Here is a 16946-nt window from a genome sequence, read left to right on the forward strand (position 1 = left end):
TCAAGAACGAAATACCGTATGACGCTGGGACAAACTTTGAAATAAAGCTGTTACATTTCTCTATATGTTTTTATTTCATTTGGTGCATGTTGAACACAAGTCATGACCAAAATTTGGTGTAATTTTGGTCATTTTGAGACATGGGCATTTATCTTTCACTTCCGTAGTCCCCTCTTGGGCAGAACATGAAAACATAACAAATTAAGAGTAAAGATGTCTAAATTATTATCCAAAAAGTTTTCATTTTTGCCCAATATTGTCAAATATTAAAATAGCTGTAACTTTAAAAATAAATTGAGTAGAAATTTCATTTCTATTGTAGATGTTACATGCATTTCCAACACTTGTGAATAAAAATGTCACAACACAACTCTAAAATATAAAAAAAATGGCAAGAATCATATTTTTGTCATATTTTGGCCATTTTGACCTGTTCCGAGTTCGAGCCCCGGCGGTGCCATCGTGTTGTGCACTTGGGCAAGGCGCTTTATCTCACTTGCCTCTCTCTCTACCCAGGGGTGAAATCGGGAGCTGTTATGAATATTGTCCATTGAGCGCCGTCCAAATGTATGAGCATGCCTTGGGCATTGTATGGCATCTGACATATTAAACTAATAAATGTAAAGCGCTTTGATACACGTGAAAAGTGCTGTATAAATGCCAACATTTATTTATTTAGGGTCATTTCATCAAGTTCATCATGACACAGATCCCATAGGCCCTACCACAAATGTAAATCTCTGCTTTGCATTATAGAACACCACATAATATAAATTTAGGCAAAAAACAAAACAAACAAAAAACAAACATCCTTTACATTTAGAATACCACAGAATATGATAAAAAATTTGTTTAAAAGTCTGCGGTTTTTGGTGGGACGGATATCGCACTTCTGTTGCCATCTTCTGACCACTTTCGTCATATCAGTGTTAAAGGGTGAACAATGACGTACTGAAATCACTCCTTTGCAATAGCCCCAGCAAACACAAAACGTTTTCGACATAATTCACAAAAAGTTATAAAAGATTGTCAGAAAACGTTTAAATGTCGGGTTATATAAAGGGTATATTAAGAGTATAAAACGTTTTCATAACCTTAAAAACATTTTTGATAATCTACTGCTCAGCAAACAAAAATGTTTTACAGAAAACGTTTAAATGAAGGGTTATATAAAGGTTATAAAAACGTTTTAATAACATTCCAAAAACATTCTTGAAAACTTGATACAAAACATTCGAAACAGAATGTTATTTTGGGGTTGAAAAAATATTTTGCGAAAAATGTTTGCCCAAAATATTTTCAATAACGTTTTAAAAACGTTTTCATGACCTTTATATAACCCGACATTTAAATGTTATTAAAAGGTTTTGAAAAAAACATTTTAAGAACATTTCTGTGTTTACTGGGTTCAAATATTTTAACATAAAGTTATTTAAGTATTGACACAATATTTGGCAAAAATGTTTGCAAAAATAGTTTACAATAACATTTTTTGAAAACATTTAAGAATATTGTTGTAGTGTGTTTTCATACCAAACGTTTTAAAACGTTATCATGACCTTTATATAACCCGACATTTTAATGTTATTAAAACGTTTTTACCTAAACCAAAAGCCAAAATATAACTTATTTAAAATGTTTTTAAAACGTTTTTGTGTTTGCTGGGGCAGCACCAGAAAATGTAAATCCCTCCTTTTCATTTGGAGCACCACTGAATATATTTTGATAAAAAGTCACACTGCTGCTGGTTATTAAAAGTTCATGACCTGTTGACATTGGTTTCTTGCTTGGTTTATGAAAATCCCGCTCTTGCAGGCAAGAAAAACGATATTTAGCTATATTTTTTCCAAAATATACCAGTATGTTGATAAGTTCATACCTACACTTCCTAGATAGTTGACAAGTTCAAAATTTCTAGGTAGCTTGTCGACTGCCATCATCATAATCTGTTTCAATTGTCTTTTTCAAAGTTCACATTTATATGACATCCGTCATTTCATATTTTCATATTAATGTGTGTTTATGTGTTACTTTTTTGTATCCATAACCAAGTGTAAATATTGTATTTTAACCATTTTAAATTTTTCTTGTTATAAATTTATGTTAGACCAAAATTAGTCATTCAAAAGAGATTTCAGCTCGGCCTTTATGGACTCTCCTTGCACTCGGGCCCCTTTACTTGAGGCCCAGGACCGATGGAAATGCCCGCTAACTCATGCACTTATTGCCATGTCCGCCGACTGAAGGCAAAATAAAAATAGACTAAATATGATTAGTAACAGTTACAAAGATTTAATTATAATAGCATATGATGTTATTTTACTGTTAATGTATTCTATTAATAAATAAATGATTTGTATTAAAATTTTTGTATAGCAACTAAATGTGTGCAGTCAAAAGGCAACCACAATTATTTATTATTCATCGAATTAAATAATTTACCACTGTTTTTTAAAATATAAAAACATGAAGCTCACGAAACAAATCCCATGAGAACTACCTGCCGATTGGTCAAAAAGAAGTTTTCATTATCAATTTTACCAATCGGCAACATTGTTAGAATAATTTCACCACGCAAAAAAATTGGGGTGAATTATTTGCAAAGCTCCATTCTGATTGGTGATTAAAATGAAGATATCATGACTTGTTATTGACCAATCAGATGCAATGTTAGATCGGCAGGTAGTGCTCAGGGCCCGGGCGCAGGGGGTTAATAATTGTTGAAAACATGTGTTGCAATCACTTCTTGTTGAATATAATACATCCAATACCCGATGTTAAATGTAATAAATACAGCAGGGAAAAGGACACGGCAAACCCTATCAATTATCTTCCCCGTACCACTCGATACGTCGCCGCAGTCTTTCTTGAAGGCATCGCACTTGCCTTTTACACACACTCTTATTGGATAAACGTCAGGTGGCGGAGATTTTACAGCATTTTCATCCTCTTCGTTGCTGACTTCTTCATGTGTCTTCATCTCCTTTTCTTCTCCGAGTTTCGCTTCATCTTCCAAACAGCCAAGAGGGTTGACGTAAGCACCGGCAGTTTGCTCATCTTTGGATTGTGTCGGTGAATCGCTGCTCCTGATGGCATCAATCTGCGTTTCTTTGGTTCTTTTTGAGAGTTTTGTGTCAATTTGTGGGTTAGTTGCTATGGTCATTGTCAAACACGGGTCGTCATTGATCTGTAAAAAGAAAGGAGTGATTTTTAAGAAAAACAACACAAAAAGAAAGTCCTCACTTATGTAACCCGTCACAAATTTAAACCTGCTTATGTTTAATGATCGATTTGATTGACACAATCGTGTGCAGCATCTTGTTAGCTCTAAGTTGATATGCACATTTCATACCAAAAGCTCGCAATTGACAAAGATTGAATATTGGTGAATTTGTAGAAGTTGCAAATTAGAACAGTAGAGCTGTAAAGGAGAATTGGAGAGCGTGCATGACATATCCCGAAACGTAAAATGCGTTTCAAATTACTGACAATTAAACCAGGCACTTGGGATAGTCGAGAGGCGCTATAGTCGCGGACAAGCGAGCTAGACCATGCCTAGAATTCCAACTGCGCGTCGTTTGGTTTGCACCAGATTTCATAATTATCATGATTATACTGGTGTCAATCTTTGTCGATTTAAGAATTTGGTAGCAAACGTGGTATTGGAGCTGCTAAGATGCTACACACGACAGTGTCAATGAAATTGTCATAACACGAGCAGGTTTAGATTTATGACGGGTTACATATGCGTAGATCCCGGGGGATGGGGGGATAAGTCACCCCAATAGTTTGCTATGGGGGATGGTCCATTCAATCATCCCCCCCCCCCCATGTTGACGTCTGTGTATGGGTTTCTGACCAAATTAACCTCATATTTGGCCATTTCAGTCCCAAAAGTGCAAATGTGTTCGCGCTTCGCGCGAATTTATTCAACTTTTGCACCATTAATGGCAAATTTTTTCACGCGCTTCGCTCGCATTTTTACCATAAACTTGTTATGTCACCAAAGGTGCTGAATTCACTTTACTTCAAGAAATTTTTTCCAACCCCATCCCCCCAATGTCAAAAAGAAATCTACGCCACTGACGGGTTATGTAAGTGAGAAGTTTCTTTTTGTGTCGTGTTTATATGTGATGGATTTAAATTAATTCAGATGCACTCTAACATTGTCGCTTGGATGTGTTATACGTGATTGATATTGTTAAAATTCGTGGTTTTGATAAATTTAACTTTTATGACGAATTTTAAATAAAACTGTCTTTGTCGATGCCTATTTTAATCTATACAGATTCAATATATTTTTATTCTATTCACTACAATAGTTCACGTTATTAATTCATAAACTGTCCTGCAAACGAATAGTCCATTTTCAAATGAGATAAAAGCGTTCTAAAGCAATATACTCTATATACCGTTATGAGTTCGGCAGACAGCCGAATCCGTATTCGTCTTTTGGTAAATTCATGTAAATGCATGAATTATTTTTTGAATTAGGGAACCAGAGATCAACACTTTACCTAAAGAGGACAGCATATCAATTTGCTAACGGTGATCAGCATGATATTAAGAAAAAGAGGACAACATACAGGGTTAGCTAACGGTGCAGCACAGCACGGTCGATGATCACCGTTAAAAAATTGATATGCTGCCCTACTAATTCAAAAATAGTTCACGCGTAACATGACTTTACAAAAGACGAATAAGGATTCGGCTGTCTGCCGAATTCATAACGATACGTTCATTAATATCAATATAAGCCATAATAATTATCATTTACCTGCATGGAAGAATTAGCTTACCTTTGCATTTCGTGATTTAAAACTTAAAAATGGATTCGGTAACCCAAGCTTGTTGAATGTTAGATATTGAACTAAAGCGTATTCCATTAATGCTCCAACAACAAACACAATACATATGCCAAACCACACATCAAGTGCCTGGAAAAGTAATATAATAGCTTATAATATACAAGAAAAAGTCAGTCTTGCAAGTGAGGTTTTGCCATGGTCACCGCTGTCATAGATAAGAAATTGTTTACTAACTTGTCCAACTTTTATTTTAGCTATAAATGGGTTGACAGGCCGTGATAGCATGGTTAATGGGCCTCATCCATGTTACATGATGTAGGCCTAACGAATTCAATCCTCGGCGGTGACAACTTGCTGGATCGTTTGGCTTCGCCTTCCGAATTCGAAGGGACGTATCACTCTCATGTGCCATTTAATCAATCTTTACTGCACCATAGACTACCCCGTCATTCGGAGGGGAGATAAGCTGTCGGCCCGTCACTCATTTCCGAAATAGTATAAAAATGAAAATCAAACTTCCAGTTCTTGCGCCTACTAAAGTATACTATATTACGACAATAAAGGTAATAAACGATACTGGAACTTAACAAATATCTTTAACCAAACTAGGCCTATATAATTCAACGTGAAGTTGCTAAAGTTTTCAAAGTATAAATATCATATCTTTATTAGGCTCTTTGTTAACTCGGAACCTACCTTAATGTACGATACACGTGAAATATCATATCTAACCCCATTGTACAGGGTGATCATAGATAATATTGTGGTTACGCCAATCCCTACTCTAGCAGGAGAACCACGGACTTCAAGCCAAAATGACACCCATGACGTCATAACTAATAAAATGCTGGGTATATAGGATTGTAACATGTAGTGGCCAATGAGTCGGTGAAACAAAATTTCCATCATAATACACGAATATTCACCTAAATGAAAATCATTGAAAGGTTAAAACAATAATGAGTAAAAATGAAAGTGGAAAAGTTTGATCAGCAGAGTTAATTCAATAACGAAGAAGCACTGAGAACTCCGACGCGCTTATTATTGCATATCATGGGCTAAAATTGACATAAAAATTACATACAAAGTTGCCCAAACTTTATTCAAAATTGTACAACATTCTACTAAGTTGTCAATTTGAACACTTCACTCAAAATGTCACACATTGGCACAAAATTGTCTACACTCGTCAGGTCGGTGGCCGGTGAGTTTTCTGCAGGTGTACACACTGCAAAAGCATAAAGTTTGAAATTTTGAAAACTTCACCAAACATGTCACAAACTGGCATACAATTGAACCGTATACAGCGTGCTTGGAACTTCATGGCTTGAGAACCATGGAAGATAGGCCCTACTTATAAGAATGGCGCGGCATGCCGGCAGCACCATAATTTCTTTTCAGAATGTCAGGGGATGCGAAAATTTGCCTAAAATGTGGCTCTCTTTTTTGCTATTTTCTGAGATAAGTGTGGTGAAAATCCCAAGATTGTGGAATGTCCCCATGCCCCACCCCCACATTATGTTATTTTAATGGCTACAATATTCTGACAAGAGTAAATAATTACAATTCCCGTTCAAAGAAATTTTAATCTAAAATCATCGAAACCTCTCATATTTGGCTCTGATTACTTATCTTAAATCATTATAACCTGAAGTTGATTAACAGCGGTAATGTAGCGCCATCCCTCTAATTATTTTAATACTTAGCAAAGCAATTCAATCAGCAAAATAGTGAGTGCGCTGTGTCACAATCAGATGTTTCAGGGCAAGCGGCCTTTCCACAGCAAACACAGAACACGTTTAAATAGAGGTTACATAAAGGTTATAAAACGTTTGAATAACATTCAAAAACTTTCTGCAAAACATTCTAACATTAAGTGTTGACAAAATATTTTGTAAATTATGTTTGACAAAAAATACTTACAATAACATTTTAACAACATTTTAAAAATGTTGTTAGCTTGCTGCAGCTGTTTCATACAAAACGTTTTAAAATGATGACCTTTATAATAGTACGACATTTTAAATATTATTATATATGACCAAAACCAGTAACAAACCACGTTAAACAGAACTAAACATGGTAAACGTGTGACGTCATAGGTATAGTTTCGAAGGAGCTCGGAGGTTTAGGAAGGCTTACACTCCTCGTGTTCATTCCGCAGGCGAATGTTTTTATGCCAAAAAGGTATAATGAATTTGCACATTTTATACAGACCTGTTTTGAGTTTCTTTGTGCAGTTGTTGAACACATGGACACCTCTTACTCGGTACTGAGGCAAACGGAGAAGGTTCTGGTGAAATTCAACTGGTTCTTCGTTATTCCAAAAGTAGCGCACTTCGTTAATGGTGTTTTGAACTGTAAAGAAAGGTGCATTTAAGGTTAGCAACTATTTTAAACCGTTGCGATTTGGTAGTTCACAGCATCTTGCGAATGGTAGTGAGTTTTGGCAAAAAATTGTATTGATCATTTCAAAGCGAGTGTGTAGAAGAATTCAAAAATTAAATATCACAGATATACTTTTGTATAGGTCCTGTATATAGTTCTTGAATTATATTATAAAGAGAACTACAATAACAATGCTTTTGTAAAAACGTACATAACTCATTAACAATAATAAATCAAGCAAGTCAAAGTGTTATTTTTCAATAATGAAATAATGAAAATCATTTTTGGGGTTTTTTTTGTTTGTTTTTTGGCTGCTTCGACCAACAATAAGAAGAAACGTACCTATTACCTTGGTCTGGGCGGACATTTTATAAATGAATCTATAGAAGAGCAGCAACGACACCACTTGTATTACATTCCAGATGTAAATTATATGTCGCATTCAAAATTTGGGGGAAAATGAACGATCGGCCTTTTTTATTTTAGGGCCGCTTTTTTATAACTGGTTTTTACATGTAGTTTTATGGGGAAACTATACTCACAACTATCTAGTTCCATGGTACATTGTTGATTATCAAACGGAAAGTGATGGAAATCCATTGCACACGAAAGTTGTATGCTCAATCTGTGTCACAAAATCGAGGAAATAATAAATGTTAAAACATAATCTGCCCGCAAATTTTTTTAAAACAATTAAAGTATTAAAAGTATATACAGGCTGTATCAAAATGATTGTTCTTCATATGCTTTCCGTCTTTGTTTGATGTTTTTGAAAAGCCTGCATCTTCCAACGCACCATTGAATCAACTTGAAATGACAAAAGATTTGTGTAAAGTCTAGCCATTTTAAGTGGATCCAATGGTGAGTTTGGAAGAAGCGGGCTTTTCAAAAACACCAAAAAAGGATGAAGAACAATCATTTTGATACATCCTGTATGTAAAAATTGGAAAATATAATAGATTACCTGCTAATACGTACATTAGACTTTTCCAGTTGAATCCATACACCCCTATGACCTAGATCTCCTACAGAGGGGGTGTAGATTTCAAATGAAGTCACCCGTAACAAGCTATCCAGACAAATGGGCTATCAAAATTTCAGTTTTTAAATTTGATGCATAGATTTTGAGTTTTATATCGTAATAAAGGGAGGGGGTAAGCACTTTTTGGTAGGACTAACAATGTAAAATATTATCATTCAATCATGTAGCTGAATAATTGAATTTAAAATTTGAGGAATTAATCTCCAATTTTCAACTGATGCTTTATTTAAGCCTCACTGATATCTACGGTAGATAGCTAATAATAGCTAGGAGTAGACATAATAATCATTAATAATCCCAGGAATTAATTTGCTCTAAACTTTTGGATTAAATTAAGGAGTATTAGGCAAAAAAAAGTTTGTTTCCTGTAGCGCGCGCATTTCGTTTTTGACGGCTTATTGTCCGCATTTGAAATTTTTTTTCACTTACAAAGAAAAGAAAGAAGAAAAAACCCGAGAAAAATGACAAAAAAATAATACAAAACACAACTGAAGTAAACATTTACACATTACACAACAAACGAGCATAGTGAAAAACTACTGCAGGTTGAAAGGGGGTCATAAATATTCTTGAATATGAAGAAATATGATTTTGGTGTGTGTTGGAGAGACCCACTGTAAGATTCCATTCCAATTTGCAACAAAAAAGGTTTTGTTTTTTTCATTTGAAGACATGGATAATAATAAAAATAAAAAAAACCGCATTTCGCATTTGACTTTTTGACCTGCTACAGGAAACAAACATGTTTTTTTTTACCTATATGCTACACAATTATCGTACATTTAGGATTGCATTATGATTTATGGTACAACATGATACAGGCATGTGATGTCGCAACATAAAGCCTAATGTATTTTATTTCATATATTTAAATACTACAACAGTTATGAGACTAGAACGAATCAAATAATCACTGAAAGCCTCGTTGATTAATTACATTTCACTAATAATCAAATCGATAAAAATTGTCTGAATCATTTCATCGACAGAAATTGCCTGAACTATACAATAATTAGGGAGCGGACATTATTTACGCCAGGGAGAACGGGGATTTTCAGGGAATTCGAACTTTTTTGGTGAGCAATGAGGAGGGAATCCAAAATTTGTTGCCAGGAAAAAGCGGGGAGTGGAATTTTAAATGGAGAAATTTCATTAAAAAAAGGGGGGGGATGCGGAATCTTTGAATAGAAGTGAAGTGTGAAACACAAAATTTTCAAACAAATTTGAAATCCCCCATTGCCTATGGCGAAAATAGTGACCGGTCCCTTATTTACCATGATTTGGTTGTGAGTTAAATAATACAGCAACTTTCATGCCATATTTGATTTGATCAAAAAAAGTAAAAGGTCACAATTTTGGTTCTATTGGGGTCAAAACATAAAAGATAACAATGCTCTGATTTTGAAGTGGTGTCAAAATGTTCGTTTTCATACAATACTAGGCTATAATTTTTTTTAAATAGTTTGCGCAATGTTTCGCTATGGGTAACGCATGTCAGTATGCCATAATAATCAACTATCTCTGGTAGAAGTACAGCTTTGTACCACCCCACCAACCACACCCCCATTTGAGAGGGTCGAGGCTCACCCACTATAACAACATAAATAAAACCCCTATGGAAGATTTCGGAAATGTCTTCCACAGGGGGAGTATGAATTTCAAATGGAATGAACACATTAGACAGTTCCAGTTGAATCTTACCCTCCCTCTGTGGAAGATTCAGGTTGAATCGCTCAGTGTAGGATGAAATTCAAATGGAGCTGCCTAATGTGTTCATTCCATTTGAAATTCATACTCCCCCTGTGGAAGATATTTCCAAAATCTTCCACAGGGGTAGTGTGGATTTTAAATGGAACAGCCCAATACCAACCTTGCAGTATAAAGCACATGACCACTGCCATCAATTTTCACCCATCTGTTCGCCATAGTAAGATTATGCAGTTTGGCTGTTTTCATGTTGCCTATGACGAGATCAGGGAGCCATATCTTGTCTACCATGTCAGTCGTTGGTGGCAGTGTGACAGAAGAACTGAATTCAAGTCTTGGATCATGCCATTGTTGTCGGAGATACACTGTAATTCCAAAGTCCTGTTTAGACGCGACAAAAAATTGTTAATTTGCAACACTGTTTGCAAGAAGGATTGCAAGCAAAATAACATAATGGATGAAAATGGCATATTTATGTTCTAAAGACACGCATCTATATAGAAAGAGTTTTCTTAAATTTTAGAATTTTTTTCTTCGTTTTAAAAATATGGGTAAAAAAAGATCAACATTTGACTATTTTTCAATTTTGACCAAAATTTGAGATAATTTAAGGTATATTTTCAAAACGAAGAAAAAATTCAAATATTTGAGAAAACACTTTCTAGATTTGTGTCTTTAGAACACAGATATGCCCATTTTTGCCAAGTTTGATATTTAGGGTAAGTTGTTTTTGCAGAAATCCGCCGTGCTAGTTGGATTCCTTGCATCATTTCCTTTCTGAAAATGTATACTTTTATGTACTTATCATCATTACTTTTAAAGATACAATACAAAACAATGTCTAAAATTTCTCACTTTGAGTGATCCTGCGTGCCACCTTAAATCCATAATTATATAGCCCATAATGTATAAAAAGTTTAAACACGTATTCATTAGCTTTCATTGAGATTCCATTAGGCCTATATAGCAAGATAAAGTGCACACGCAGTCCCCTGTCTGTAATTCGTTTATATCTTCTATCGTCCCAATATTAGGTCTACATTAATTTCCTTTGTATCCTGGATATCCGAGTCTGAATAATGTATAATTACAAAATGTGAGCAAAATATGCCATTAACTACAGGAGTTAAAGTTAAAGGAACACTCCGGCAATCACAACATTATGCCTTATAGCCTATAGTTATCAAGCACGAATCATTTCAAACAAACTCATAATTGACCCTAAAAATGAATCAAAACAGCCGTCTCTCACCACGCGATATTCAAATTTCCCGGGCACCGAATATCGTCCCACTGTAATGTCGTCCCAGTCACATAATGAAGGCTGACGATAATTGAGCACAAATAACCATGACGTCATTGCCACAGGAGCTCACAGGCAATTTCGGCGCTGGAAATTTTGAATATCAGGTATTGAAAGCTGGCTGTTTTAATTCATTTTTATGGTCAATATGAGTTTGTTTTAAATAAATGACGCGACATTAGAAAAAGTAGGAGGACATCTTCAATTCACCCGTGTGTGCACGTAATAATCACACACTCAAGGGTATAGGCCAACTGCACGTGTCCACTCCTTTCAAAAGCCGTATCTTGCTAGGCCAAAATATCACAATTAATATTGATTTGAATATTTTATCTTCATATTTCATGCAAAAAAATTAGAAAACTTAAAAAACCGACTCAGGTACCATTGTAATTTCAACCAAGCATTTCACTGCATGTTTCGTAGTGAATCAAGGCTGTGGATGGCGGCGTGCTACCATTCATACTACAGTTCATTCGTAGAAATATCAAACTCACTCAATAGTATCGAATAAGGTATATTTGAGCCATATTTGGACACCATCCGGGTATTTTCCCTTGATGTACCATGCAATGATAAATATTGGTCGGACACCACTATGCCCATATTTGACAAACCATTACACAAAGAAATTCCATGTCATTTTTTAACACGGAAAACGGCTAGCTTCTCTTTTGATGTTTACTGAGGTATGGAGAGTGTGGCCTTCAACACGTAAAATTGGGAAGGTTATTTAGCATAACAACGGGTTAGTTCCCAATACACTGTGGAGCAAGGAAAGTGGTTATTTGCATAGTAAATACAATATTAAATCCTTTTCTAGCGCATTTGTGTATAAATGATACGGTATGTCATGAGGCCAATGGTGCTTCAATTGGCTGTGGACGGCGATATGTAAATTAGGTGATGATGTCACAGCTCATTAGAGTTTGTCACTCGGTCTATGGCAACTTGTTGTAATGAAAAACCTTAAGGGGGTACTACACCCCTGTGGTAAATTTGTGACTATTTTGCATTTTCTCAAAAAATAATAACACACTGATAACAAAGGTTATGTATATTATTGGGGCAAGGAATCCGATTACTACACTGAAATTTCAGTGACTAAAGACAAGCGGTTCAGTTTATATGATAGAAAATGAGGTACATTCTAGCGGTACCTCTTTTCTTATCATAAATAACAAACCACTTGTCTTGGGACACTGAAATTCCAATGTAGTAATTGGATTCCTTGCCCCAATAATATACATAACTTTGTTACCAGTGTGTTATTATTTTTGAGAAAAATGCAAAAATAGACACAAATTTATCGAGGGGTGTAGTACCCCTTAAGAATCGTTTTCTTCATATAAGCCTATTCTTGTTTTAAAAATGATATTTGTGATAAACAAAATCAATATAGTATTTTACAGCTCATAAAGAACAAATAATTCGTCAAATTAATTTCCTTACCATTTGATCCTCCCTGATGGAATCAAGGCTTGCCAGGTACATATCAACGGTTACATCAACAGCAGTTCCGGCTGAAAATGAACACGGGAACTGATAAGCATCTTCTGTAGACACCTAAACATACATCGAAGGTTCAGAACCAGAAAGCCGTAAGTCACCATGACCAGCTCTCACAAAATGAGTATAAAGTTGGCTTCTTGCTTTGGTCTTCAAAAATCAATATTTCCTCCACAATGTCTTTTGTTCATTGAATTTGTCGTGGACTCTATCTTCTATAGTGCCCTGGCGACTTTATACTCATTTTGTGGGAGCAGGTGATTGTGAGTTGAGACTTTCTGGCTCTCAACCCTCTGCCAACAGCTTAACTACCCACCCCCACCCCCACGCCACAGTATACCCACACGCACCCACATATGAATATCCTTAACAATATAGGCTATATACCTCACGCCAATAGATCGACGATGATACGTATAATATTGTATACAACAGTATCGACACCAGTGTGCGTTTTTCTGGTCCTGCGTTTCCTCTCAAAATGATTTTGTGATAATTTTCAATCTGTTTCTGCAAACGCACACTTCAGTGTACCTTACGTACCACACACACACACCCTCCCTATAAAAAATACATCAATTACCATCACCACAATATCATTACCACTAACCCACTATTATTTTTTTAATAATTCACTAAAATGTAATATATAAAAACCCTCTATTGCAAAAGCTTAATTCTATCGGGAAAAAACAAAATCCATGTAATTTAACTTACTCGCAAAATACGGGCGCAAATCCTTGTCGTAGTTATTCACAAGGCTTTCCAGAATATCAATAGTCGCTCGTTCTTCCGTAATATTCCTTACAACCACTGTACCTTCTGTCAATACAGTACTATATAAAAAACAAGAGCGAATATCTTGTCAGATCTCATATAAATAAACATGCTTTTTTTACACAAAGTTATAATAATTTTACTAATAGTAAAAATAGCTTACCTGTATAATCCAAATATACATTGCAAGATGAGAACGATCGTAAGATGATGCATTTTTGAGCACCATAACGGCCACGTGTGGTATTTCTCCGTTTCCATATCTCTCTTTCATTTAGACTTGTGAATGATTTACCGTTGAAAATCTCCTGGGAAAATCTATAAGCGTCGTATTCATGAAAGACATTCAATTAAAACCCTCATGTTCAGCTATAGCTAAGGTTTTGATTTGCTACAATTACGCTGAAACAATTTAAATTGATTACCAAAATTGATATGCTTTTGAAATGTCGATAAAATAATATTATCATGCAGACAGATGTATTGGTAAATATCTGTGTCAAATAGTTATAGCCTACATCAATGCGCAATGTTATTCCATCTATAATCTCACGCGCGACACAATTATTAAAAGATTTCTTTTTATGGAAACCTCTTGGTTCATCTGTCAACATTGCATACTCGTAAATTTGCAGTAATAATAAACTTGAAATACATCACCAAAGTTAGAGGTAGTTTTTGTTGAGTAGAGCATTGTATTACAGGCTATTATAAATGGTATTGTCGCCATGCAGATGAAAACATCAGGCTTGCATTTTGAGAGGTAGCGCGGCAGTATGCAGCACTGTCAGATAAAAGCGTACCTTTAAGGGGACGATAAGCAACGTTTGCACAGTATCTTTTGTGGGTCCTGAGAGCACATCGGACACACGAAATGAGGAATGTCCTTCTGATATCAATTATTTTTGATTTCTTGAAATTTGCGATATGGGCTTATTTTTATGGCAAATTATTTAAAAAAACACTTTTGACACTTGTGACATTTAACAGTTAATGATATGGACTTAAAGTTATTATTTATTTTACCTCATTATTTTGGCTTCAAATGATCAGATAACATACTTGACAGTTTTTACTAATATTATGTACAAAGAATTTTTGGCAAAGAATTACAAAATTAAAATTTAACTGAACTCATACATTACCGTATATCTTTAATTCCTTAGCTACAGAATTCATACTTATTGGATTATTATAAATGATTAAAAATACATTAACTAACCTGACATCCCAGTGCCCATGGAAACCTTTGAAAAAAATTAATTGCACAGCTCATTTCCTCGTTTTGATGAAAATTAAAATCATTGAATCATGATAAAATACAATGGAAAACATTCCTCGTGAATACAGTACCATGGAAACCTTTGAAAAATTATCAATTGATCTAGCATCAGTCCCTGTCAACATTTAATTTTGTCAATATACAGAATGCAACAATAAAAATTATACAATTGCAATTTTGCTTCTCAGAAAAAAAATCAAAGAGATCATGGCAACAATGTTTATGCAGTGGAATTAGTAACATTTTGGCAAACCGAACAACTTTATTTGGTTATACTACGTAGTTCGGGTTCAAAATCGTCCAGAAAACGAGTTGGGCCACTTTTAGCTACTTTTGACATTTTCGCGCATATCAACTGGCTCGCATTGCGTAAATCGACTTCCTTGATTAGCAATTGCATTTTTGCTTTTCAGAAAAAATAAAAGGGATCATGGTATAAATGTGATATACAGTAGAATCAGTAATATCTTGACTAACAGAAAAACTTCACTTGGTGTCTTTCCTAGTTCAGATTCAAACGCTATGCCCGGTTTTACTTAATCGCCCGAGTGGGGGCACTTTTTGACAATTGCGCACATCAAGTTTGTACCGCGTTTCCCTCCATCTGTTTCAAGCACAGGGAATAAAAAAAAGTTTGTACCGCGTAAAATGAACTCTTTTTATTGTTTGTCGTTAAAGATCTCAGAACAAAAGCAAACGTTTTCATGTTTTCTTTCACTTAATTGATATTCAGGTAACAAAATTGTTATTAATGTAAGTCGCATACCTATAGCAACTCGTTTTCTATATGCCATTTGTTGTACATACATGTACATAATCGTATCGGTGTATTATAGCGACAATACGCTTTTTTTTTTAATTCACTTATAGTTAAAGTAATGTTGATCAAGTGTGTTCGTGACTTTTGTGCGTAACATTTGCATTATGACTTTACTATCATTTGCCCTTAGATTGATCACTGTATTGTAGACAATCGGTTTAGAATAGAATTATCTCTTTTCACTCTATTTACATTTAGAGAGTACGGGTATAATCAAGTAAATATATGATGCTGAATAGTCCTGCTATTTATTCTTTAATAGACATTGTTTTCGACATTTTTTACATCTTAAAATGTGTACCGTGAGCGTGAAATTCTGAATAATGATTTTCGAAACTCAACGATCTGTGTTCTGTGTTGTATTTTTTTCTTCAGCCACGAGAGGATGCGTTGCTGTATTGTTCTGTGGTTCTAAAAGTGTAATTATCAATCATCTACTATTGTTGTGCAAACACTTAAGGTTAGCAACTAAACATCTCAAAAAAAGTAACTAACCCCCCTTAAATAATGACCATTATTCAAAAACGGGTGATTGTATTACAAATCTGTAAAATGGGTTGGAAGCAGAATTTATTTCTGCACATTTTGACTAAATATTGACGTCACAGCGTACATTTAAATCGATGTAACCCAAGATTTGAAAGCTGCAGTAAATTCTAATGATTTTGTATTCAGTGTAATGGAAGGAAATCTGTGTAATGATATCTAAGTGTTTTTGTATTGTATGTAAGCTTATGTAAGTGCATCTTTCAAATCTGGACCTCATTAAATTGACCTGTGTTTTATTGTTTTCTGGGCTATCGTATCAAATGAGGTGTCAATCTGCTTCCAACGCATTTTACAGATTTGTATTACAATAGCCCCTTTTTGAATAATGGCCATTATTTAAGGGGGGTTAGTTACTTTTTTTTGAGATGTTTATTTTAAAGTGTTGCGATTTGGTAGCTCACAGCATCTTGCGCATGATAGTGAGCTTTGGCAAAAATTGCATTGATCAATTCATAGCGAATGTGTAGAAGAATTCAAATATCACAGATATACTTTTGTAGGTCCTGTGGTTCTTGAGTTATGTTGTAAAGAGGGCTGAAACAACAACACTTTTGTAAAACGTACATAACTCATTAACAACAAATATGGGTCTCATTGTCAGGAAATTTGTCAGCCAAAACAAAATTCGATTTTCATTATCTAAATCAATATATTATTGAAACATACCACTCTCAAGTTTTGCAAAAGTTCATTCTACAAATCACATCGTATTTTGAAAACTTGCTTGATTTAATGTTGTAAATGAGCTATGTACGTTTTAC

The 16946-nt window shown here is 34.8% G+C and overlaps 2 protein-coding genes across 2 annotated transcripts; both read right to left on the minus strand.

The window, feature by feature from the left end:
* Positions 1-2554: 2554 nt before the first annotated feature.
* On the minus strand, positions 2555-4922 carry LOC140144048 (uncharacterized). Its single transcript, XM_072165873.1, has 2 exons — positions 4800-4922; positions 2555-3187 (listed from the first exon to the last, which is right to left on the minus strand). Exons 1-2 carry the CDS (start codon positions 4884-4886, stop codon positions 2711-2713), a joined length of 564 nt encoding a protein of 187 aa, XP_072021974.1. The 5' UTR covers positions 4887-4922; the 3' UTR covers positions 2555-2710.
* Positions 4923-7673: 2751 nt separating this feature from the next.
* LOC140144054 (glycine receptor subunit alpha-2-like) lies at positions 7674-13808 on the minus strand. Its single transcript, XM_072165880.1, has 5 exons — positions 13717-13808; positions 13475-13593; positions 12701-12771; positions 10109-10326; positions 7674-7821 (listed from the first exon to the last, which is right to left on the minus strand). The coding sequence occupies exons 1-5, from the start codon at positions 13806-13808 to the stop codon at positions 7674-7676; spliced, it is 648 nt and encodes a 215-aa protein (XP_072021981.1).
* Positions 13809-16946: the final 3138 nt, after the last annotated feature.

The sequence above is a fragment of the Amphiura filiformis genome, unplaced genomic scaffold (assembly GCF_039555335.1).
Source record: "Amphiura filiformis unplaced genomic scaffold, Afil_fr2py scaffold_38, whole genome shotgun sequence".
NCBI classification, from domain to species: Eukaryota; Metazoa; Echinodermata; class Ophiuroidea; order Amphilepidida; family Amphiuridae; genus Amphiura; species Amphiura filiformis.

Bases quoted from the DNA above. Each gene is read 5' to 3' on its own strand.
- LOC140144048 (XM_072165873.1), bottom strand. From the start codon at position 4,886: ATGGAATACGCTTTAGTTCAATATCTAACATTCAACAAGCTTGGGTTA. The intron at 3,188-4,799 runs GTAAGCTAATTC...TTCTTTTTACAG, and splicing joins TTAAATCACGAAATGCAAAG to ATCAATGACGACCCGTGTTT.
- LOC140144054 (XM_072165880.1), bottom strand. From the start codon at position 13,808: ATGAAAGAGAGATATGGAAACGGAGAAATACCACACGTGGCCGTTATG. The intron at 10,327-12,700 runs GTAAGGAAATTA...GCGTCTAAACAG, and splicing joins CCATCAGGGAGGATCAAATG to GACTTTGGAATTACAGTGTA. The intron at 7,822-10,108 runs GTTGGTATTGGG...TTTGTGACACAG, and splicing joins CATGTGCTTTATACTGCAAG to ATTGAGCATACAACTTTCGT.